This window comes from Temnothorax longispinosus, chromosome 7 (genome assembly GCF_030848805.1).
Source record: "Temnothorax longispinosus isolate EJ_2023e chromosome 7, Tlon_JGU_v1, whole genome shotgun sequence".
NCBI classification, from domain to species: Eukaryota; Metazoa; Arthropoda; class Insecta; order Hymenoptera; family Formicidae; genus Temnothorax; species Temnothorax longispinosus.
In genome coordinates this window covers 14,733,507-14,757,108 of record NC_092364.1, presented here as the reverse complement: position 1 = coordinate 14,757,108, position 23,602 = coordinate 14,733,507, and the positions used below count along the sequence as shown (strand labels likewise).

General features: G+C 37.4%; 4 protein-coding genes and 1 long non-coding RNA gene across 7 annotated transcripts; 3 read left to right on the top strand and 2 right to left on the bottom strand.

The window, feature by feature from the left end:
- The first annotated feature begins 80 nt into the window (after positions 1–80).
- Trhn (tryptophan hydroxylase) lies at positions 81–6,392 on the top strand. Of its 2 annotated transcripts, none has more exons than XM_071783465.1 (12): positions 81–338; positions 881–985; positions 1,434–1,647; positions 2,319–2,422; positions 2,515–2,582; positions 2,658–2,708; positions 3,594–3,692; positions 3,891–3,937; positions 4,017–4,152; positions 4,313–4,439; positions 4,511–4,740; positions 5,082–6,392. In XM_071783465.1, the coding sequence occupies exons 1-12, from the start codon at positions 240–242 to the stop codon at positions 5,422–5,424; spliced, it is 1,623 nt and encodes a 540-aa protein (XP_071639566.1). In that variant the 5' UTR covers positions 81–239; the 3' UTR covers positions 5,425–6,392. The 2 variants fall into 2 exon arrangements, with proteins under 2 accessions (XP_071639566.1, XP_071639565.1); XM_071783464.1 differs by having other exon boundaries at positions 82–356.
- LOC139816120 (uncharacterized) lies at positions 6,062–6,945 on the bottom strand. The gene is made up of 2 exons (XR_011732946.1): positions 6,159–6,945; positions 6,062–6,125 (listed from the first exon to the last, which is right to left on the bottom strand). It is a non-coding gene; the product is annotated as an uncharacterized lncRNA (long non-coding RNA).
- Positions 6,946–8,052: 1,107 nt separating this feature from the next.
- Positions 8,053–10,653, top strand: LOC139816853 (suppressor APC domain-containing protein 2). Of its 2 annotated transcripts, XM_071784629.1 has the most exons (6): positions 8,055–8,312; positions 8,373–9,288; positions 9,522–9,668; positions 9,747–9,959; positions 10,046–10,188; positions 10,268–10,651. In XM_071784629.1, the coding sequence occupies exons 2-6, from the start codon at positions 8,449–8,451 to the stop codon at positions 10,272–10,274; spliced, it is 1,350 nt and encodes a 449-aa protein (XP_071640730.1). In that variant the 5' UTR covers positions 8,055–8,312; positions 8,373–8,448; the 3' UTR covers positions 10,275–10,651. The 2 variants fall into 2 exon arrangements, with proteins under 2 accessions (XP_071640731.1, XP_071640730.1); XM_071784630.1 differs by having other exon boundaries at positions 8,053–9,288; positions 10,046–10,193; positions 10,268–10,653.
- Positions 10,654–12,321: 1,668 nt separating this feature from the next.
- LOC139816855 (uncharacterized) lies at positions 12,322–15,265 on the top strand. Its single transcript, XM_071784634.1, has 4 exons — positions 12,322–12,676; positions 14,401–14,541; positions 14,653–14,784; positions 15,057–15,265. The coding sequence occupies exons 1-4, from the start codon at positions 12,628–12,630 to the stop codon at positions 15,119–15,121; spliced, it is 387 nt and encodes a 128-aa protein (XP_071640735.1). The 5' UTR covers positions 12,322–12,627; the 3' UTR covers positions 15,122–15,265.
- A 146-nt stretch (positions 15,266–15,411) lies between these two features.
- Unr (cold shock domain-containing Unr) lies at positions 15,412–22,744 on the bottom strand. Its single transcript, XM_071784628.1, has 11 exons — positions 22,600–22,744; positions 19,909–21,271; positions 19,644–19,820; positions 19,355–19,545; positions 19,061–19,271; positions 18,718–18,947; positions 18,296–18,557; positions 17,960–18,187; positions 17,628–17,833; positions 16,960–17,547; positions 15,412–16,883 (listed from the first exon to the last, which is right to left on the bottom strand). The coding sequence occupies exons 2-11, from the start codon at positions 20,302–20,304 to the stop codon at positions 16,715–16,717; spliced, it is 2,658 nt and encodes an 885-aa protein (XP_071640729.1). The 5' UTR covers positions 20,305–21,271; positions 22,600–22,744; the 3' UTR covers positions 15,412–16,714.
- Between the last annotated feature and the right edge of the window lie 858 nt (positions 22,745–23,602).

Below are 23,602 nucleotides of genomic sequence, written 5' to 3'. Positions count from 1 at the left end.
CCGCCCAGGCGAGATCGTCATTGAGAAGGACGAGCGCAGACGGGGGGACCGAGGTCTTAAGAGGACCTTAAGGATGGTACCGGCACACTGTTGCTCGTCTCCTTAAAGACAGCGAACCGTCAATCAGTCGCGAAACCGTCTGTCGCGTCGTGCAAGATAAATCTCGTCGATAAACGGAATTACCGACAAAAAAAAGAACTCCTCGTTGATTCGCGAATTTGTTTGTCACAAAAGTCATTATGAGTGGATCGGGGAAGAGTCTTCTCGGGGTGTGGCTGTACAGGAGAGGCGAGAGTTGGGCCGTCAAGGAAGGAAGTCCGCTACACAAATCGCGCGACGTATGTTGCCGCGACGATGTATGTTAACGACTCGATGATTTTAGTTAAAGTCACAAACATTACGATAAATAAAACCGCGTACAAGGATAATTTAAAAATTATTTTTTTTTAGCAATTAATCTTAGAATACGTGGTCTTTGAATATGATTAGAATGTTCTCTTACTTTTAGAGCAAACTGTATACTTATATATATGTAAAAGTAAATGTAATATTAATTAATCTTGTAGAAGCTTTAATTTGTTTATAATTGTATTTATAATTATAAATATCCAGTCAACACCAAACATTAATATTATAATTTCGCACAATAATGTAAAAATCATATAACAACATGTGTTGTGATGTGCCCTGTGTTGACTAGGTATTAACTTCAAAAACATACTTTTCTATCTTCAAATCATCGATATTTCTTAATTCTTTCGTATTAATAATTATAATTCAATTGGATTTAATCAAAATTTTGAATTTTATAAAAGTGTAGAATTGAGTTTATATATGAATAGACATAAAGGTAAACAGACATGGTCTCTCGTTCATTCAGATCCCCGAGAGTGAGAATAATCCGACTAGTGGCAACAAGAATTCCGTGATATTTTCCTTGAAGAATCAGGTCGGTGGCTTAGCACGAGCACTTCAAGTGTTTCAGGTACGTTTTGTATTTCCCGTTTTCGGTATGCTTACGTTAAAATTACGTTACATCCTCTTTAAATTTTTTACACGTTATTTAAAAAATCTGACCGAGCGAGCAAAATCAGAAATCCGGCAATAAAATAAAATAAAATAAAAAATAATGCTGCAAAGCAAAGTTCTCTACAAAATTTTTACTCGTACATGTAAACGAGGATGATTGCTTTCTGGGAATTACAATTACTAATACGGGAACCTCGCGAGGTTCCTAAGACAAACCTTTCCAAGCCCTCCATTAATATGAGATAGATTATAAATTTACGACAATCGGTGCAATGAAATAGAGTCGTTTTTGAAATTCCAAGTGATAATTACCGCGTAGATATGAGAATCACACACATAGGTGTGTGCTTATAGAAGCACGGTTCGAAAATTTATTGAGGAGAATCTTTCTTCGTCGCGCGAAGGATTTAGGCATAAATGTCGTGCACATCGAATCGAGGAAGTCGCTGCGCCGCGGCTCCGAGTACGATATCATGGTGGATGTCGAGTGCGACTCGAAGAGGATGGAGCAATTGATGAAGATGCTGAGCCGCGAAGTGGCGGCTATCAATCTCGCCCATTACGAGCAAATCGGAAGTATACCACGCGCGCCTTCTCTTTCGACCGCGACGAGCTTCGGTGAGTACCCCCCAGTACACGTGCACGGTAACGAATATCGATAGAATAAATTTTTCATCGTAACGAAACAGGGTTAAATGCAATTCCAATACCCGTGTGCCGTTGTAAATGTGTATTGCACAACTTGGCGTAATTAAATTTCGATACGATAAAATGCAGTTTTGATCAGAAGAACGCTTTCAATCTTCATAAATTAAGAGCTACAGTTTCCAATTTTAAATAAAAACACTAATAATTTATAATTATATAGTAATATATAATTTTTATTCATTTGTTGTTCAATTTAAGTAAAACACTTAACAATTTAATAATAATAATTTAACAATTTGTTAAATAGTTTCATTGTCGCATTCAGTTATATTTATAGTTCGCTGAAACTGAGAGAATTTTTTTTTTGTTTCAAATCCTCGTTTATTTTAAAGCTTATAAACTTAAGTATTTGGTCATACGATCTCTTTGTTCGCGAAAGAGATATTGAATTTCTTTACGTGCGTCGCTCAGTTTATTATCGCTACCTCAAAGTGTTCCATCCTTTTAGCAAAGGCTAAAATTGCAAGTCCGATAGAATTTGTATCAAGGTTTTATCGCGAAACACGTCGTTTTATTACCTCTGTCTCAAGACTTTCGGAATTAATGGAATATCTTATAAGCAACACGCAATGGATTTAAAGATTTTAGCGAGGTAGACATGCCCTGGTTCCCGCGGAAGATATCGGACCTCGATCGGGCGCAAAAAGTTCTCATGTACGGATCGGAATTGGACGCGGATCATCCCGTAAGTTTACGGCATAATTTCGTAAATGTTATTGCAATTACGCCTTCTCGTACTCGACCGCGTGCTTTAACAAAACTATTTTACAATTGTAGGGTTTCAAGGATACCGTGTATCGTAAACGCCGCGAGGAGTTCGCTGATATTGCTTATAATTACAGGCAGTAAGTAAAGCGAAAGAGTTTACCCGCGAGAGAGATTTTTTTTTGTTTTTATTAACAAGCAACGTGATGTTTTAGTGGTCAACCGATACCGAGAGTGCAGTACACGCCGGATGAGATCAGAACTTGGTACGTTCTTTTTTTAAACTTTTTTATAACATTATTGCAACATTCGCAATATTTTTTTCGTAAAAAAAGAAGAATATCACGTGGAAAAAAAAATCCAAAATTCTCAAAAATCGAATCTGTAACATTCTCCAAAGTAGGAAAGACTAACAGGAGAATTCACAAATAAGTACCGCGATCATGTTATAAAAATCATTCATGTATCGCAAGTCACGAACCAACTGATATTCTCTTTCGAGACACGGCATACAACTTTTTCTCATTAAACTACGGACAGAACTACGAACGTGCCTCCGTATACATGAAGGCAATTAGAACGGATAGAAGAATCATTTCTGTTTCTCGATGCTTAAGCTATACATTCGCTCGGTGTTTCCGATGCGAGGAAACCCTCCCAGCTTTCGAAACCGATTCGAAACGAGAAAGTCAGTTTGCCCTCCTTCCCCTCCTCTCTCTCTCTCTCTCTCTCTCTCTCTCTTCCTCGTTCTATGTGTCTCTTTGTAAGGCACGAGTAAGATTGGCAGACGCTGAATGCACCCTTAATTGCATCAATTTGATTTATCCTCGGCGTAGGAAGAGTTCGAGGAGCGACTCGGCTAATGCAATCTCTCTAACTTAAATGCAACGATGCATGAGGCAAACATTGCCGCTTCAACAAACTTAATCAAAACGAGAGCTCTTTGGTAAACGCCAAACACGAATTCGAATAATTTAATGACCATCGTCAATTCGTCATTTAACAATGCTTTATTAAACATCGTCCAAAAAAGATATACAATATATCGAAATATAGCAGAGATTAAATACATTTTTAACACGTAATGCAAAAACGTTACCAAAATATAAAAAGATTGTAAAATATAACAAAATAGCAATTTTGTGTCTTAGGGGAACCGTTTTCCGCGAACTGCATCACCTTTATCAAAAATATGCGTGCAAGGAATATCTGGAAAATTGGCCGAAGCTGGTCAAGTATTGTGGATACAGGTACATCTAACAGATATTTATGTAACACAAAATTTGTCCAAACTTTTGCTTAAAAAGTAAACATTTATTGATGTGCAGAGTGCACGTAAAAAGATAATATTTATATTAAACATAATTTCTGAAGAAAAAAAGCAAATAAAAAGAAATATCAATTTGCAAAAATAGCATAAAATATATCATATTTTCATTTTCTCTTAGAGAAGACAATATACCACAACTGCAGGATATAAACGTTTTCCTGAAGCGTAAGTAAAACTGTCACGTAGTTAATCTGTCATTTCGCGGAAGTACTGGTAGCATGTTTAAACGGAATATATTTCACAGGAACGACCGGATTTCAACTTCGCCCAGTCGCAGGATATCTGACACCGCGGGATTTCCTCTCCGGCCTCGCTTTCCGAGTGTTTCACTGCACGCAGTATATTCGACACTCTTCCGATCCATTTTACACGCCGGAGCCGTAAGCCCCGTTCTCTGTAAAAGCGCGAACAAAATACGTTGTAAACCGTGAAACGGATATCGATGATGAAATAAAACTTCTAGCTGAACTGTTCTTTAACTACCTCGCTATGCTGTCGGCGTATGTTTTAAAATAGTTGCAATATCTCGCAATTTTTCAGAGATTGCTGCCACGAATTGCTGGGCCACATGCCGCTGCTCGCGAACCCAAGCTTCGCGCAATTCTCTCAAGAACTCGGTCTGGCTTCTCTCGGCGCGTCGGACGAAGATATAGACAAACTAGCGACCGTAAGTCTTCGAACGTAGGAGAATATACTTCTTTCCTCTTTCGCACGCACGACTTTCTGATGTCTTTCCAGCTGTACTTCTTCACGGTGGAGTTCGGTCTGTGCAAGCAAGACGGTATGCTGCGCGTTTACGGGGCCGGTCTGCTGTCGTCGGTGGCGGAACTGCGACACGCGGTCACCACCCCCGAGAAGACCATGAGATTCGAACCGGACGTCACTTGCAAGCAGGAATGCATCATCACCGCGTTCCAGAATGCGTATTATTACACGGACAGCATAGAGGAGGCAAAGGAGAAAATGCGGTAATTAGCTTCTTCTCTTGAATTTAACCCGAGAATGGGCACCTTGTTTTTTTTTTTTGCATAAATGGTCACCTGGGGCCATTTTTACATCCCAATTAAAAGTCATTGTTATTAATTACATATATTGCATATTTTGGATTGTTCTATAATTTATCAGTATTTGTGAGTACAATATGTATATAGATTTACTCAACATTTTCCGAAAAAAGTAAGAAGAAACCAAAAAATATTTAAAAAACGAAAGAAGCAAGAGTTAACTAAAAAAGAGTAAACGTCGTCGCTGTTTGTATCTGTTGTTGCTACTATGTCATCGTTGTTATATTGCCGCTTGTGTTCTCCAGCGCGTTCGCTAATCAGATTCAACGGCCCTTCGGGATACGCTACAACCCGTACACTCAGTCAGTGGAGGTCCTTACGGACGCCCAGAAGATCACGGCAGTGGTCACCGAGCTGCGGGGCGATCTTTGCATAGTATCGAACGCTCTGAAGAAGATCCATGAGCAGGACGACACCGTCGACGTCGAAAGGATAACGAGCCTGCTGACGCACGGCATCGACTTGCCGCAGGACAGCGGCAACTCGTCCTCGGACAGCGACGATAGTCCCAACGCCGAGGAGACTCGTCCTCGGGAAGATCAGCAATTGCGTCACGACGATGAAGATGCCATCAATGTAAAGAATTAAATGGCATCGTTCTCGATATATCGCAGACTCATTAAATTCTAGAAGGATCGCTTAAAAGGATCGACGTAAAGCTTTAGAAATGGATTCTCTGACGAAATCAACAGAAATGCAAAAATCTCATTGGTGTCTTACATGAAGATGTCGTAGAATTATAGACATAAAAAGTAAGCTAAAGATAATTATTTTGAGAAGAAAACTCAAAATATTAAAAATATATTAAAATATTAAAATACGCGTAAAATAGGCGGATTAAAAAGAAGAATTATCTTTATTTATTTCCTGCTCGCCTATTCATAAATAAGTATATCGATAATAATCCGAAGATTCAAATATATAAAAGAAAATAAGAGACATCAATATACTAGTCATCTCATTTTAAAATATATTATAGCGTGAATAGTTAGACTAGAATGTAATTGTATGCATATGAAATGTAATCTTTTGAGCAAGGATTTCTCTTTAAAAAGCAGAAGAGAAATTTCACGAATTGAGTTTTCAGCTTTCGGTCATTTCATCCCTGGCAAAAATAAAAATCGGAACGTAAATCAAATGTAAGGGGAAAATGACAAAAGCGTAAACGAAACTTCTCTGTCTCTCTCTCTCTCTCTCTCTCTAGGAAGCGTCAATTGAAACGCTATATATTTAAAAAAAGTGTTTTAAAAAGTAAACGACTCTTTTACGTTTTACTGTTCCAATTTATGCTTTCTAAAAGTTCCATTTACGCTTCTGGTCACTTTCCCCTTACATTCGACTTCAGCTCTGATATTTATCTTCGCTCAGCAATGATATACCTACATTCAACATTTTTTCGACTATAACTTTTAAATCCTTCGATATAACATATACGCTCCTGATTCTGTTAAATGTATAAATAAGATGTTATGTAGAATGTATTATATTATGTAGAATGTATAGTTATTGAGATGTGTCGTAATGGGATTAAAAAATATATGCAAAACTATGATATAGATCCAATCTCTTGCTGACAACTCTTGCTCCATGCATCCACGTCATTTCTTAAATTTTATTAATTTTCCGTTTTAGAAACAATTATGTAAATTATAATAATTATATAAATAATTTTGGTTTAAATATATCTAATCAAAGAAACGTAGGCAGTTTGAAGGCATTGAAGCCCTAGGAAATTCATGTAAATAAAGCATGGCAATTACGGTGTTACACTTTGTGACATGTAAATTCTAATACTATATATATAAGATATATACATATAATTAAAAAATAATTATACTATGTCATTATATTATAGGTTTCCGAAAAAAAAAGAAAATATTCAGATGTAGATAAAAGCAGCAGGACTAGAAAACGTCCCTACTAAAAACAGCGTCTTATGCAGCCTACATTTTTCTAAAGAATGTTTTTATTATCCTACCAAATTTATCTGCGACGCCCGTCACGGCCGCTGGATTGGTATGCACGGCGTGCCTATCCGGCACAAACCTATCACTGATAATGGATCAGTTAAAGTAAGAAAGCCGCCTGTGTTAGTTGCAGTTTTTACAATCCCCGTGTTGCTTAAATCAAACATAAGATAAGACGAATAGTCTATTTCATGCTTATCCCCTTCTCTTATTGGATTATGCTCGTTGAACTAGAAATATTTCTTTAACACAAATTTTGATAACTCACAACTAGTTATATACTGTGTATATTTACATTTTTATTTATTAAAAGATAAATAAGTATTATTATAATCTTTTTTTTTACACTCTTTACCTATAATTTAATTTTTAAATATCAAAAGATATTTAAAATGTCAATAAAGAGTCATTAGTAATTTTTTATACATATGTCAAATATATATTTTTCATAATATAAACTCTTAATATCTCTCCATCTTCGGTAACTAAACGAGCCTGAAATGTTCGATTGTAATAGTGAGTACTGATGATAAATTTTATTTTTATACTGAACATGAAATTTACTTTTGCCGGGTGCAAGTAAGATAATACCAATCTGTGATATCCTTTTTTCGTACACGAATGCAGCAAGAGACTTGAATTAAAAAATTATGATATCTATATTGTCTATATATTATCAAGTATGTATATGGTCGTAGAAAAATACCGAATAATTAATAAAACAATTTATGATAATTAATATAATTATAATTATAATTATATTAATATAATTATAATTATATATAATTATTTTATTTCATGCGAAAAGTAGCAGATGATGATGTCGGAATTTCCTCTGATCTGAAAAGTTGCACATCTATTTAAAAAGGCGTAATTTATTATTTGATTACTTGCCATTAATTAATTATTGTAATCGGTGTAAACTATATAATATAATATAATAATATTATAATATTATAATATTATATTATAATATTTGTGAAATTGGCCAGACACTTTACTTGAGGGTCTCTAATAAAGCTGAACTTTCATATATTATATATGTAGTGAACGTGAACGAACCGATCCCTTACATAAGTAAGATTAAAATTTCTTCTTTTTCTACTCTTTTTACATTGTATATATGTCATTGTCTGGTGCAGAATAATTGCAGAATAATAGACGAACTTAGCTGCACTAGTTCAGAGTTTACTCTTTTACTCCACATTGGAAGGAAAAAGATAAACTCTGAACTCTGAACTGATGCAGCCAGTTCAGCAATACCAAACAGATCCAATATCAGAACGCAACCAGTGGCACAGACTTCTATACAATTAGAAGTTTGTGGTCTGTGGCCTGTGCTGATGCGCATGATTGCATATGGCCGCGCAAGAGGAGGTTAGTTAATCCTGCTTTATGAAAAACAACTTGTGGCGATCGTGAACCTGGTGTGCGAGACGATGTGATCAATCACCGGAGGATCTTGGCGAAGAACAACGATAATTTCTCGGAGACATGCACTCGATAAAGGTACGCCTGTGAACCGATCAGCTAAGTAGCCACGGCTTCTAATCGGTCTCGATTATGTAGCTGCCGTTACATGGACAACGCATAACGGACTAACGGATATCGTTCTGAGGTTAAAATCCTAGCTGAATTGCTGAATATGGCGCAAATACAGACGTCGACGGTGGACGGGCTGCCGAAGCACTTCGTCAACGCGATGCGCACGCTGTTCGACATAATGGACGATCAGAACACCGGTTTCGTCAAGTTCGCCGATATCGAGGGCCGATGGCAGGACGACGGCACGCAGGGCCTGCCCAAGGGTGTGCTGGATAGCCTGAAGAAGGTCACGCCACCGAACGGAATGCTGTCGTTCGAGAGATTCTGCGCCGGTCTCAAGATCTGTCTGCTGCAGATACAGGCGGAGGTGGACGCGAAGAAGCACGACGGCCAGCCCAACAGGCCGCCCTCCGCACCGATACTCATCCCCGATAGTCAGAACAAGGCGGTTTGGACCTCGCCCAACACCGCCGCTATAAGACCCAACAACGCCATATCCCAGCAACGTACCCTCAGTATGCCGCAGCTGTTGGCCAATCGCAAGGACGTGAACGCGCAGCTGGAACTGATGGACGGGAGGAACATCGGCGAGCCGAAGATCAACAAGGTGTACGGCCCGCCGAAACCGCCGCGGACCGGCGCCGCATTGGAAGGCAGAACGATGGGCCTAGAACGTAATTTTGACAAATCTGAGATTAGGACGGCGCTGCAAAACTGGCAGATGGGTCTCATGATGAGCGACGAGAAGGAGAAGCGTCAGCTGCAGGCGGTAAATTACAGGCCGGACCCCAGGACACTGTTGAGACCGGCCAGAGTGCTGGGCGATGGCAAAGCAGTTGATATACAGAGTAATCAACTCGGTCTTCAAGCCAAGAAACCATTGAATCGCCGCAGAGAGCCCAGGCGGCACACGTTGCAGAATGGTATTGATTACAATATGGTAAAGATGTTCTCCTCTAGGACTCCCGACTAACCCTTGGTGATTGGTTCTGGGTATGCACTAACTGAGTATTAACGGTGATACATATCTCTTAAGAATGAAAGACATGTGTCTCCCATAACTTTAATTAGTTTTTAATTAACATAAATCTCATTCGTATATATAATAGGCGACACAACTCATTATTCTTTTTGGATATTCCAAAATATTTTCATAATACATAACGCTTTCAGATGAAAAGGATGAAGCAGATTGAGCAGGAGAAGGATGTGTTACTTCAAGGTCTAGCTGCTGTTGATAAAGCTAGAGAATGGTACTTGAAGCAGATAGCAATCACTCAAGAGAAGATTAAGCATCTCGGACAAATGGGTTCCCATGTGGTATAGAAAAGATACTTTTCACCCTTTTAACGTTATGTGGAGCTCTGCACAAAATATGTACTGTTATATTTCACGTAGGAACAATGGACAGAGGCACAGCAAGAGCGCTTGGAACTGCAACGCGCGCGTGTTCTGGAAGTAAATCGGCATTTAGCTGCCTTGATAAGTAGCTGGGAACGCGGAGGACTTCCCCTTCATATGAATCTTGCGTTCCTGAGTGCTCCGACCTCGGCCCAGCTTCAGCAAGATATGTTGTCAAGGCTTAAACAACAAAATCACAGATTAACCGAGGTAATGAATAATAATAACGCATTATATAAAAAGAAATAGTGAATAACTTAATTTAATCTATTTTTTTTTGTGCGCCACCAAAACAGGAAGTTAGCAAAAAGAGCCAACGAATAGCGTTACTCGAGCAAGAAAAAGATAGTCTGGTTAGAGAATTATATAATAGACAGTCTGGTCTGGTGCAGTCCCGAAGAGCGACAATGATCCAGGAACAACACGATCAAACATTCATGTAAGGTACTAACATTCTAAATTAAATATAACGAATAAAATCAATAATCCCTGATTTTATTTGAAAATATTCTTTTCAGAATATGAGGTTCCCAGGTTTTAGAGAATGTGCCACATAAGTGATAGAATTTGAGTTAAACTTTAAATAAAATAAAGAGTTAAAGAAACTAATGCGAAAAAAGTGGTCGATTAGCGCTTCCAATGTTGTACAAATGTACTAATAATGCCGGACGTTCCAGTTGGAGTACTCTACAACAATAAATGAACAAAATCGTGTTTTAAACATTCCAAAATGTTTATAATGCCATGTAGAACACATTTTTAAAATATGAAATGTTTGACATATTGCGTTAAAATAATTATCGCTGTCTTATTAATTTGATATTTTATATTAAGGATGTAAAATATTCATTAATAGAATATGCAATTAGATACAATTTATAGTAATAGGTGACTAAAATTGCCTTAACATCTCTGTAATCTGTTAAAAAAAAACCGTTTTAATAAATTATTTTAATTATGTAATAAATATGGACGTCTATTTCTTCTTGGTTTAATATATGTAAATCTATTATAATCTATTATAATCTTAAGTCGGTTAAAATTAATATGTATAATCTTATATATTATGCAGTATTATTTGTGATAAACGCATGATGCGGGTGTGCACTATTGACATATCGATCTTGATCTCATAGAATTTTTTATTAAATCTTATTGCTTTGTTAAGAGCGATAAATTTTACGGGTCTGTCTCCATGACATACATTTCATCAATTTCCGGACTTAGAAGCCTGCCAGTGTCAAATGTTATCGAATTCTGAAAGGCGATAGCACATAATGATGATACGTCGTTATATCCGTTGGTTTAGATCTTGCTCAATAGAACTCATTGCTCATTATTACAGAAAAGAATTTCATGCATGACTCGAAAATTGAAGTAACTTCATAAATGATCAATACTTCTAATATTATTTGGGTTGTTCTATCATTGGAAGTCATTAGTGTAGTCGACAAATCATAATATATTTACCGATTTCGCTAATATTGCGAGATAAATAAAGAATCGTTTGGTCTCGTGTATTAGGTGGTACTGTTTTCGTCTTGTGTGTTTACAATACGAATATCTGCTCTAACAAAGGACAAAGAATTGAGCGTTACTGGAATTGATTACAATTATACATGAAGAATAAATGAAATTAGAAAATTAACTGAATGTAATTTCGAACATGCGTATATATAAGAATTGCTTTTATTTCTTAAAAATAAAATAAATAGAAAGCGCTTCATTTCTTAAATCGATACACATTCCCTCAATAATATGCTATGTCATCTTAATTGCAATATTATTTTATCTGTGTCGGAAATTAATAAAAATATATCCAATTGACCTGCTAGATTATTCAATTTAATTGTCTGCGAAAAATGTCGATTTTTTCATCATGAGAGCTACCTTTTATCTCGCGTCCAAAAAGATCTATGAAGACAGTCTTTTTTTTCATGACGAAAATAGACTCACTGTGCTGCAAAGACTGATAATTTGGTATACATATAGGCTGCGGCCCACTTGACGCTACAAGTGCTTCGAAGCATTCCTCTTCTCTTTTCTTCCAATGAAGAAAGAAGGAGAAGAAGAACGCTCCAAAGCATTTGTAGCGTCAAGTGGACCGCAGCCATAGTCGTACAGTGATAACGGATAAAAAGCTTAATTCGTGAAACTTTATCAGAAAATAAAAAAAAACTGACATAAATCTTAAATTGCGTCAAGTTACAATAAAGACATTACGAATAGCAATATCTCGACATTGCATTTCAAAGATCATAAAATGTAAGCTTTTCACTAGAAAATATTATATAAAATATTATATATAAGAATTAAAGCTCCGTAAACATTCTTTAAACATTTCGACGTGCGATTAAATTCTCTGCGCATCTCAAAAACGAAGTTTAAAATTTGCAAGAAACTTTTCATTCTTGTTAATAAATTGATTAACGTTGCAGAAAAGAAATGCATGATTTCGTGTCTCAGGCATTATTGCGGATGTCAGCGGATGTCGTGTTCTACCCCACGCATAAATTCTTCAGCGATTGGACGGCTTCTGCACAATCGTAACTAGTTTAGCGGTCCACGACAGTTAGCTGCCACTAGTCGGCGGATTCGGTCGACTCGGCCGCTGTATCGTTCCCGAACGGCACAGCGAGCGCTTCTCCCGTTGCGACGTCGACGAGAGAACGCGCGCGAGGAGAGAGACCGCACCGATCCCCTGTCCTGTGTGGAGTCTGTCGACCTTTGACATTGGGCCGGCGACAGAAGCCTACCAAGAAAACGCCGAGCGGTCGTCGATCTCTCCCCTTCGACCTCCCCTCTTGGATTATCGCCGTCCACGATATCTTTTGTGTGACTTTTTAACGTCTCTTGTCTCACCTCATCTGAGAACATCATGCTACCAAGATTGATGCTGTTGGTCGCTCTACTCCTTTTAACAATGGGTATGTTGTATTATAATATCGAGTTCCAAACGATGAATTATAAGTTTTCCATAGATAATCAATTCTTCCAGAATGTGTTACAGATTTTGTAACTGTATAAATTACTAATTAAATATATAAACGCCAGAGGCTATAACAATTAGCATTGTATGTGGTCAACATAAATAATACACTCATCGGATTTTAGGTGTATCCAAGACATTTCTCGGTTTAAAATTTGATTTTGATATCTATATTCCGTCCACACAACGAGAGATCATGGTTGATCAAACGTAAATAACGATAGGGCACAGAGCCGCAACAAGGTGTTCGCGTTAAATTATTTTTATTTTTAATAGTGTTGGGAAATAAATATCACCTTGTTGCGGCTCTGTGCCCTATCGTTATTATTTACGTTTGATCAACCATGATCTCTCGTTGGACGGAGTATAGACCATCACTTAATCTACGCTTTTTTTCTTGTTACTATGTTTTATTTTCTGCAATATAAAACATGAAATTTTCTCTATCTTTATTTAATCCTTTTCTTAGACAATAATTTCAAACGAATTAGTTTTATTTGAATATGAGTCATTAAATCATCAGAAGCAGATTTTTAATTACAGACTTTAATATTCCTCGAAATTATTACGGTCTCCTCAGCAAAATTAATCTCCCATAGAGTAGCAGTAATATATGAAACGCGCTCTCTCAGTTTATTTTCTGAATAATCAAATGATAAACCCATCATACCGATAATAATGAACGGCACTCTCAATGATGGACATCCCACACACGCATCCTTTCTGATTACGTCGCTACAACGAGCCGCGTATCGTCTGTAATTAATAAATTACCCTTGAATGAATCGAAGGGAGAAGTACAGGAGCGCAGCGTTTGCTAAAAGAAATTAAAAATTACTGGATAATACGTTGCTGCAAGATATCCACACGTTGGCGAGATAGATCGCAAGTGTCATGCATTAGGTCGAGAGTAAACGAATCTAAAAATCGATTAGCCCACGCATGGTATCCTCTATCTCGTGAAACGCTTATCAATTTAGACAAGTGGGAAGTGCAGGCCGACCGCATCCGGCGCAAACATTCGCTTCCATTAAAACACCACTATCTCTCCTCGGGGTAAATAAACCGTAGATATTTTCACTACATCTGTGGTACATTCACCTAAAAATAATGCAGATAATTAATAAATATAGAACCGCGTCTATCAATTCTTCTGATAATATGCATTGAAATAGTTCTTAATAAACACACAGTAACAAATATAGTAAAAATAGAGCCTTATTTTTAATTCTTTTTTGTTATTTCTGAACCACTGAATACTTTTTTATTGCGGTTTCTTCGACCAATATAATTTTTTTTTCTCTTGAAAATATCCAAGGCATTCATTATTTATTGCATCTTTCTCCATATTCAATATTATATCTTTATGTATTAAGTCTGAAGTTAAAATTCTGTTGAAGTCAGCTTGTGAAATTGATTGCGAAACAAAGCTTTTTTGTTTCCTTTACTGCTTATCTCATTATTCCTTATTTTTAAACATTAATTACTTGAAAGTCATATGTAAGTTCTGTTATTGAAGAAAAATTAATTCCAGTTAAATTAAAACGTTTGTTAAAAAAACATCAGAGGTATTCTGCAAATGCGATTTTTCGTTCAATTTAAATAATTCAATAATTGCTTATTCAACGCGGTCTAATTAACACCAAGCTTTTTTTTGTTCAGGAGTTATATTGTCGAAGGGGTGCGAGTTGGATCAGATGCGATACGGATGTCGCATCTACAATGCACAATGCAGTTGCGGCTACGGCTGCAAATCCGAATATAGATATGACAACAATGATGATTGCAAGTTAGCGCTGAAAGGTAATGACAAACTATACTTGCTCTTACTTGATCTGTTAAATCGGTAGAATAACAGACATTGACGATGTACTTTACACGCTTCTTGAGAGTTTTAAATTTGTCTCGTTACAGGAAGACGTAGCGACATATGCTCTCGATCGAAACCATGCCTGAACGAAGGCTCGTGTTCCCAAATATCGTCAGAGCCCGGATTTAAGTGTCGTTGCGAAGGAACTGGATTTTATGGCACTTACTGCGAGACACGTTAGTACCTTTCAATGGCAGCAGATAATTCGACTTAACTTTCGCAGTCTCAATAATATTGTTTTCTTATACATTAAATCTTTGCATATTAAATCACCTGAATGATTGAATAACATTAGAAAGCAAAGAACATTTTAGTAGAAAAAAAAAGATATATTATTAAATATTAAAAAGTCCTCGCATGTTTTGAGTTTTTCTCTCAACATGGAGAATATATTACGATGACGCAGACGAAAGAGGAAAAATTAACACGAATAATTTATATGTTACAGCTTGTCCACGACCAGACAATACACTTTTCCGAGGACAATTCCCTTACGAGTGCGTCGTGATCTAATTCCAATCTCTCCTCTTATTTTGATCTGAAATTCAAATTTGTCTTAATATGATACGTACATACAGGGAAAGAAACGCATTTCATAAAGCATATTTACACACATCTTTGTACATACATAATAAATATTAAAACACACAGGTGATACGCCGTTCCATTTCTCATTTTGCATTCTCCATTCAGCCTTTTTGTAACCGCGACCTCGGAAATAGTTCAGCTAAGTATTGAAGTTACACCGCAAAATAATTTCGCGGTTTTGAAAGAGCTTTGACGTTTCATAGAAGGTAGATATATTTCGATGCTTCCACTGTTTATTCATCAATAATTTTACAATATGTATGCACATGATGTGTTGGATCCATGAGTTTCGGGACAAGCGCTTAGTTTGTATCGTGCTTGTGTACTTTACCTTATTTTACGTTATTTCTCTCATATCTCTACAATAATGCCACATGTACCTCGCCTTACCGTTTCAGATGGCAAAACTTATAAAACGTGACTTTTTACTCTTTACATAGGTATTTTTTTTTTGTAATTTCCATTGTTGCATGTCCACAGAATTAGTAATACTAATTTGATTTTACAACACTGCATTAGAGGAACTTAACGACATGTATATATATTTATATATATATATTTATTTATATATATATATTATCTAAGATAAACACTTGGCCAGTCATAACTCTTCCCTTTCTTTTTTACAAATTTATAGACATCTTTTTAACAAAGTGACTCAATATCGTAATTGATTACAACAAAACACACTGCTCATAATAAAATTATTCAGCAAATTCCGGTAAAGAATCTATAGCAGGATATTTTTCTTCAATTTTTTTTTGTATCAATATCTCGTAGACTCTAGTATTTGCTTGCAATGTTTTTTTCCTTTTTTTTGCCCATTGTACATTTATATCACATATGATATACATAAAAAGTAAAACAAATTTTGAAATAAATCATATAAATAAAGTTTGTATATCAATATGTATAATATATACTTTTTATAAAGACATATCTCAGATACAAGCAGGCAGCTAACAGTTCAACCTGTAAATATTCTGGGACGTCTTTTGGTACTTTATTTTCAAGTAGTGAATTGATGTATTTACCAAACTTCCATGAAAATAGAAACATACTAATAAAAAAATTTCGACAAATCTTATCTACCAATACTATCCCATTACGTTTAGAAAAGTAACAATCGAATAGATAGCCTAGCAATAAATTCATGATGTGGGAAATTAATTAAAGAGATAAACCAATTACATATTAGAGTAAATTCTAACATTATCTGAATGTAAGAACCGCCTTTTTATTCTTTTTCCTCCCGTTTCCTCCCTTTATGAGGTGATAAAATGAGTCGTTGTTTATTTATTTATTTTTTTTACTTTTATATTATTTCGGCCCTTGGTCACCATCCATTTTCAGATTATTATCATTATAATTATTGTTGTCACATTAGTCTGAATTTGGCAAACGTTTACGACCATGCTTACAATAGTAATCTCGGTATCGAAGTGTATGGACTAAAAACAAATTGTAGATTACAATTTGGATAATTAATAGCCCAGTCTCATTAGCTGCCCAGGCGCATTATTCTTCTATGGCACCAGGAATACGCTGACATCTTTCCTGCGTGAACCCGCGCGTGCCATCGGGCCCTTTTGGTTGCCTGACCACAGTTAATTTTGGGCCCGAATCTTCCAACGATATAGTACGTAATCGGCTTATTAATCGCTCGGGTCGTTGCTGGACAGCATCGCTGTTAAGCAATAAAAGTTTGCAAATAAAATCGCACTGCCACCATTTGTATAAAAACAAAAAAAAAATGAATTTACCTTAATCGAGTTACATTGCACGCTGACGATTTGCCAGTGCGTTGATTAGTGACCAAAACGAACTCCACCTGATCTCCTGGCTGCAGCGTAACGTGATCTCGAACCTCACTTACGTGGAAGAATAATTTTCTGCCCTCATCGACTTCGTAAGCGAGAAAGCCGAAAGGACCCTTCATCGCGTCCACAGTTGCTCTTCTTTTTTTCCTGACGGCTACGATATTACAAGCGTGACCTGCTGAATCGACCTGCAGTTGCACAGGATCGCCAGCCTGCAATAGCTCCCGTTTGTTAGAAAGTCCCATGATGCCGAATTCATATTCCGGCGTCTCCTCATCCTCGGTAGTTGGATTAATCTTGATCAAACCAGCGTACTCAGCCTGCTCAGGATTCGCACTTCGCAGCGGTCGTACCACAGTGCCGTCGAGTACCTCGCTGACAGGTGTTGGCCTAGGAATACTTCCGCGAGGCACCAATTTAACATGATCGGCAGCTACGCAACCTCCGGAGCCTCTTCCGTTACTCGAATTACCAATTGTACATTCGATATCAGCCCCTAGTTCCAATGTACTAGCGTCTCCTTCAAAGTTACTGCGAATAAAATGTTATTTTATACATATATGTATGTATGCATGTATCGTTCACCGCAAAAATTAAAGTATAGCTCTCACCTGTAGTGAAAAAATATTTCTCTATCATGATTTACTGTTTCAATAAAGCCAAACCCGTCTTTGAGGGCGGCAATAAAACCTTGACATACTTGTCCATTTGATTTTTTATTAACATTTTGAATTTTTTCACCAGCGGCATTTACTAAAAATATGTCTTCAGCAACAAGTTCTTTATTTCGTTTCACTTGAACAATATTGAACATTACCTATAAAGCCAAGTAAATACATAAGTATTACTTGATAGCATTATAACGAATATACAGAGCATTCCATATTTTTCTAAAAAGTGAAATATGGATCGATTTTTTTTATCCAACTTTGTATCAATTTACCTTATCACCCAATTTTGGAATATGTTTAGGGTCGCAATCTTTGGAGAAGAAAATGATGCTTTTCTGCTGGCCATAAGAAATAAGGCCAGGTTCCATCGAATTTGTGTCCTGTGATACAGTACCTAATATATCCTTCTCTATAATGGTTTGAAATGTTACGGTACCCATTGGCAAATGTTTCAGTCTAATAGCACTTTGTCGAGTATTAGAGAATGATGATGACGGATCCTTATAAAAAAAAAAAAAGAATAAAATTATAATTAAGATACAAAAGAATGAACTGTAATAACAAAAGAACTTTTTTAACGCTGAAGTATATTGCTAACATATACTCACTTGTACGACTGTAAATTCAACTTCATCCCCTACACTAATTTCTCTATCAACATCAAGAACCTCATTAAAATGAAAGAAAAGTCTAGATTCTCTTTCTACACAACGAATAAAGCCAAATCCATCCTTGAGAGATTGTATTACACCTTGCTCCCGTCTTTCCCCAGACACAGTGAAAGATTCTGGTAACAACATTATCTCTGTAGCTCTTTTGAGCTGATCTCTAGTATCTGTTGCAATACGAAATTGGACCCAGTCCCCATGCCTGTTAAAGAAATCAAATTGCAATACATTACAGTTGTGTATATAGCTATCTATATTACATTTAAAAACCGCGTTATTGCATTTAAATAAATATCATACGTTTATATACACAAGAATAAAATAGAAAAAAATAAGTACATTCATTAATTCGTGTAGATTACCTAAGAGTGAAGTCTCCTTTTTGGTCTTTATCACCAAAGGGTACTTCAACTTCAGAATGATCACTGTCTCTGTATCGAATGCGACCAGGTAACGGATCATTTTGATGACGAGCAGCATTGCCTCTCTCCAAAGGTTTCAACACTTGCCCTTTCACCACTTCGTTGCTGACTTCCTCAAATACAATTGAGCCGGGCGGTAACTTTGTAATGTTGCAAGCTACCTCCTTCCCCTGCAACAAAACATTAGATTTCAGATTCTTTGTTACTTAAACTATATGCTACATATATAGATACCTTTTCAAGAAACGTATATACAGTTCTTTGTTATTTTAATCTTACTTACATTGCGTGTCTGTATTATAAACTCCACATCATCTCCTAACCTAAGTTCTTCTTTCATAGATTTAGCCTCGCTAAAGTGGAAGAATATCTCTTTGACTACATCAGCACGCTCGATAAAACCAAAATTTTCTTTCATTGAGCAAACCACTCCGCGATAACGAACTGGATGTGCTGGATTTTCCAGCCTTACATTACATGCACCCAGATTTCCTCTGCAATATATTTGCGTATGTAAGAAAGAGAAATTACTACTTATACAAGTTTTTTTTCAGTTAACAAGTACTATATATTATACCGTTGATTAGTAGCGATTTGAAATGACACTTTATCACCAGCACGTAAGGTGACATTTCCCTCAACATCATCTTTGGTATATGGCAGAAAAAAACATTCTCCACGGTTTTCGTAACTGATACGTCCCTGCGAATCGCCACTAGCTTGTAACTCCGTTGTTACATTACCGATGCATCGTTGATCACCTAATGCCTAAAAAAAATTACATCCACACATTTACTTTCTTGTAGAATTCTTTTTACATTTCTCCACCACTCCCTTATTATTATTGCCGTTATTGTTTTACTAACCACTGGCGCGATCTTGCTAACAGTGCTCGCAATAGGCTTGCCTGTTCGTCGATCGTAAGTCATTTCAAACTCTACCGGATCTCCAATCTTCAAATGCTCAATATTACCGCTAAATTGGCTAAAATGAAAAAACAATCTTGCCTGTCTTTCACAGCATTGTATGAATCCATAAGAATGCTGTCGAATAAAAACGACGTATAAATTAGTCACTTATACATTTCATAATTATAGATAATCAAGAGTTCTATGGCTATATGATACTCACCAATAACTTCTCAATTATACCAGTTTCCCGGGTTCCTTGATTCGCAGATTGATCCTGGTAGGTAGAATTATTGGTGGCGGGTTCGCTCGTATAACCAGCATTCGTCTCCATACCCGTGAATTCGAACGGGAATCTTGTGGCGCCATTGCGTGGCGACGATTGCGTGCCGGGATAACTTCCGTAGTTAGTAGTGGAATTTTTACCACAATCAGGCGGTGAGCCCATATAATGGTCACCGCTGTAGTTGGTACCGTTTCGATAATTGTTAGACGTCGGCTGATGAGATCCCGTTATGGCCTTAGGACTTGGTATAGCCATAGACTTGTAGTCAAGTATTGCTGGGTCAGAGTTCATGATTGGCGGCTGGAACGTTTTCCACTGAGGATTGTTGGACATTGTCTTCTCAATTTGCGCAGTGTTATGTGTAATATTTACGTATAATTTAGCTCTGCTCTTCTCCTCTCTCTCTCTCTCTCTCTCTCTCTCTCTCTTGAAACAATTACTTTAATTTCTTTTATGTTCACACTTCTGTTCTCTCACCCCACAATATATATACTTATATTTAGAAATTTTTAGTCTTTTTTTTCAATTATTTAAGTGTTTAACATAGATATCACAGAACGGTTCTTGGTACCTTATATCTTTGTTCACTATTATAATGTTACAAGAACTTAATGAAGAGGAAGAGTGGCTCCTTGAAAATGCTGCAGAAATGCAGGCTCCTTCGTGACCAGAAAGTGGAAGTGAGGTCTCTTGAAAATCTTTTTAACGCGTTTATCGTGAATTTTTATTTTTATTCAGAGAGTACCACGGTGGCTCGACGCACAAACTTGGCACACTCCTTAAACGCGGATAAAGGTGGTTTCTAAGCAACCAAGCGGAGCAGCACAATTTCAGCCGCAATCACAATCACGGTCACTGTAATTGGCTCACCTATCTCTCGCTCACAAGGCTTGTCGTGTATATATAATATACAAATGAACGATGCAGTTAATGCTGGTTTTATGACTTAATACAAGTACAAAATCTTAGCACACCATACACTTGTCAATACTTTCCATACGTATATGCTTGAATATTATAACAACTGTTTGATAGATACTTAATTTAGCGTGCACTAGAATAACTGTTTTTCCCTTTTAAACATCAGTCATCCCTTATAAAAAGGAGTAAATCAAAAACATAGGAGATTTTTAAAGGATAAATGTTGACTTGAAAATCCTCAGATGTCTTCAATGCGTGCTGAGTCTGATTGTGTTCTTCCGATATTTCTATAGTAACGTTTCCTTCTTTAGAGCTTTTAAATGTGAAATTTACAGTGAGCCTTGGTTTCAGAAGTGTCCTAAACTAACAATGACACAAGCTGTAAAAGAAAAAGAAAAAGAGGAGACAATTACAAAAGTTGAACAATCACTTTGCAAGTACAATAAGATATATTTAGAGATATACTGTTTATCATTTTGAGAATTGCGAGCTCTGTATCCAAACATTAAAATACACAAACGTTAATTTCTACAATATTTTGTGATACAAATTAAACTAAATATATGGATAAAATAAATATTTCATAAAAATCTCAAAATTTTTATGTATAAAACAGATAAATCTTGCAAATAATATCGTTCGAAGCGAGACAAAGACGACAAAGAGTACAAAGAAGCTAATCACGATGTATCGCACGTGCTCTAAATAAAAAAGTATCAAACGGCAGAAAATACTAAGGATTTTTATACTCTGCCGTAACAACAGCTCCAGATGCGTTCAAATAAAAAAACTCAATTTAAAAATCGTGGAAAATCCGCACGAAAATGCAAACATGAATTTCAGTAGGCATTTCAAGCGCGCACGTGATCCGCGAGCCTAAACACGTAAGTACTTAGGTTATTTCATCCCTGCAGGGACGTGAGAAAAAAAAAGGAATATTCCGGAATCCGAGAGGAAACAACCCGAGGTGAAATAACACAACGCCGTTTATTTATAGCGCGCCGCGGCGAGACAAACACAGACGCTTCTGCCCGATTATCGGGACAGTTTGACATTGACACCGCGAAAGGGGGATACCGAAACCTACTGTTCGTCAGCGCGTGAGAATTGCGTCTGACGCGAAGGCGTCGCACGGCGCCGCAGCATGTACCACAGTACCGTAGGGGGACGTGAGTCATGACCCTCGGACACTCCGCGCTACAAATCTCCGCCGCGAGCCTCATCCCGCTCGCGCTATCTCAACCGACAGCGGACGCGATTACGCGTGAAACGTTCGCGGAAATTCGAAAGGGGGTGGCGCGGATCGAGAGCGGCGACGAGAAACGGGCGAGATCCTTCGACAGATCGTGGACGTGGCGTCGATCATCGGCCCCCGCCCGGCCCCCCTCGAGCGTGTCCTGCTCGCGGCCGCGGTTTCGCGGATTCCTCCTTTCCGTTCCGGAGCGGCCCGCGGTCGAGGCGGTTATCATGCGTGCGCCTCGCACGCGTTTTTACGAGAGGTTGATATTTTTATGAGGTCGCGGGGCGCCTTATCGCGCGCCGCGACGATCCGTCGCGAGTCGCGAGGCCGCGGCGTGCCCCCGTCCGACCGTCCCGGGCCCCGAATCGACTGGCGATCGTCGGCGCGGATCGCGCCGATCCGTTTGACACGCGTTTCCACACAGAGCTCGCAATTATCGGGCGACGGGAGGCCTTTACGAGACTCACCACGACACAGCACAGCACTGACGACATGCCGCCATGTTGAATGTCAACATTCGGCGTTCGCATACATCCCAGCGGGAGCGACCACGAGTTTCCTGTGTGCGCGCTCGCTCGCGCGCGCGCGCACTCCGGATCTGCTGCGGTGGAAACGGGCCTTTTTGCCGGGAGGTCCCCCTCGATTTTTCTCGAACAGATATACAATTTGCGTGCTTTTCGACCGACGCTTTTTTTTGCACGTTTTCTCGGACGATAAGGAAATCGCGTGGCAAAGGCTGTTTTGCAATCTTTTATTTTAATTATTTTCATTGATGTCGTTCCTAGTTGCCCCTAGAGAATACAATTTTCTTATTATATCGAGTGCTTCACCTAAGGGCGATCTCGATCAAACTCCGATTAATTTCCGGTGTTCTAAATTTAATATTTTTTATATATTAATAAAAAATTGAGAACTGTATTCATCGCGACGAAATAGTAGATCCCTGGTGAAAAAATTTCTCACATTTTCTTAAAAATTTTGTGAGAATTGGGACTTGTAAAAAATTTATTAAAATATAAGTATATAATTTCTCAGATACTTCAGAAATTATTAGATGAGGATTTTCGGAATATTTCCAGCATCCATATGTATGAAAATTTCTGATAAATTGTATAAATTTTTTCATATTTACTCAGATTTCTGCAAAGATATGTTGGGGGGAAAAATCTGAAATATTTTATTCTCATTGTGTCTGAGTTTTTCTGAAAAAACGTTGTAATTCGTATAGAATAGAAAAATCTGAAAAATTATGAGCATTCTGATGAAGTCCGAGCAGTTTTATAATTTTTAAGAAATTCTAATTAATAATTGACATTTTTTCACCGGTGATATTACTCGACAATTGCCGATTACATTAATGGGAATTTTGTCACTTTAATCCTAACGCTTACTTCTACCAATGCAGATTAACTTTAGATTAACTAATAATTAGCAAAAGATAAAAAGTAAGTTAAACCGATGTTAAAGTCA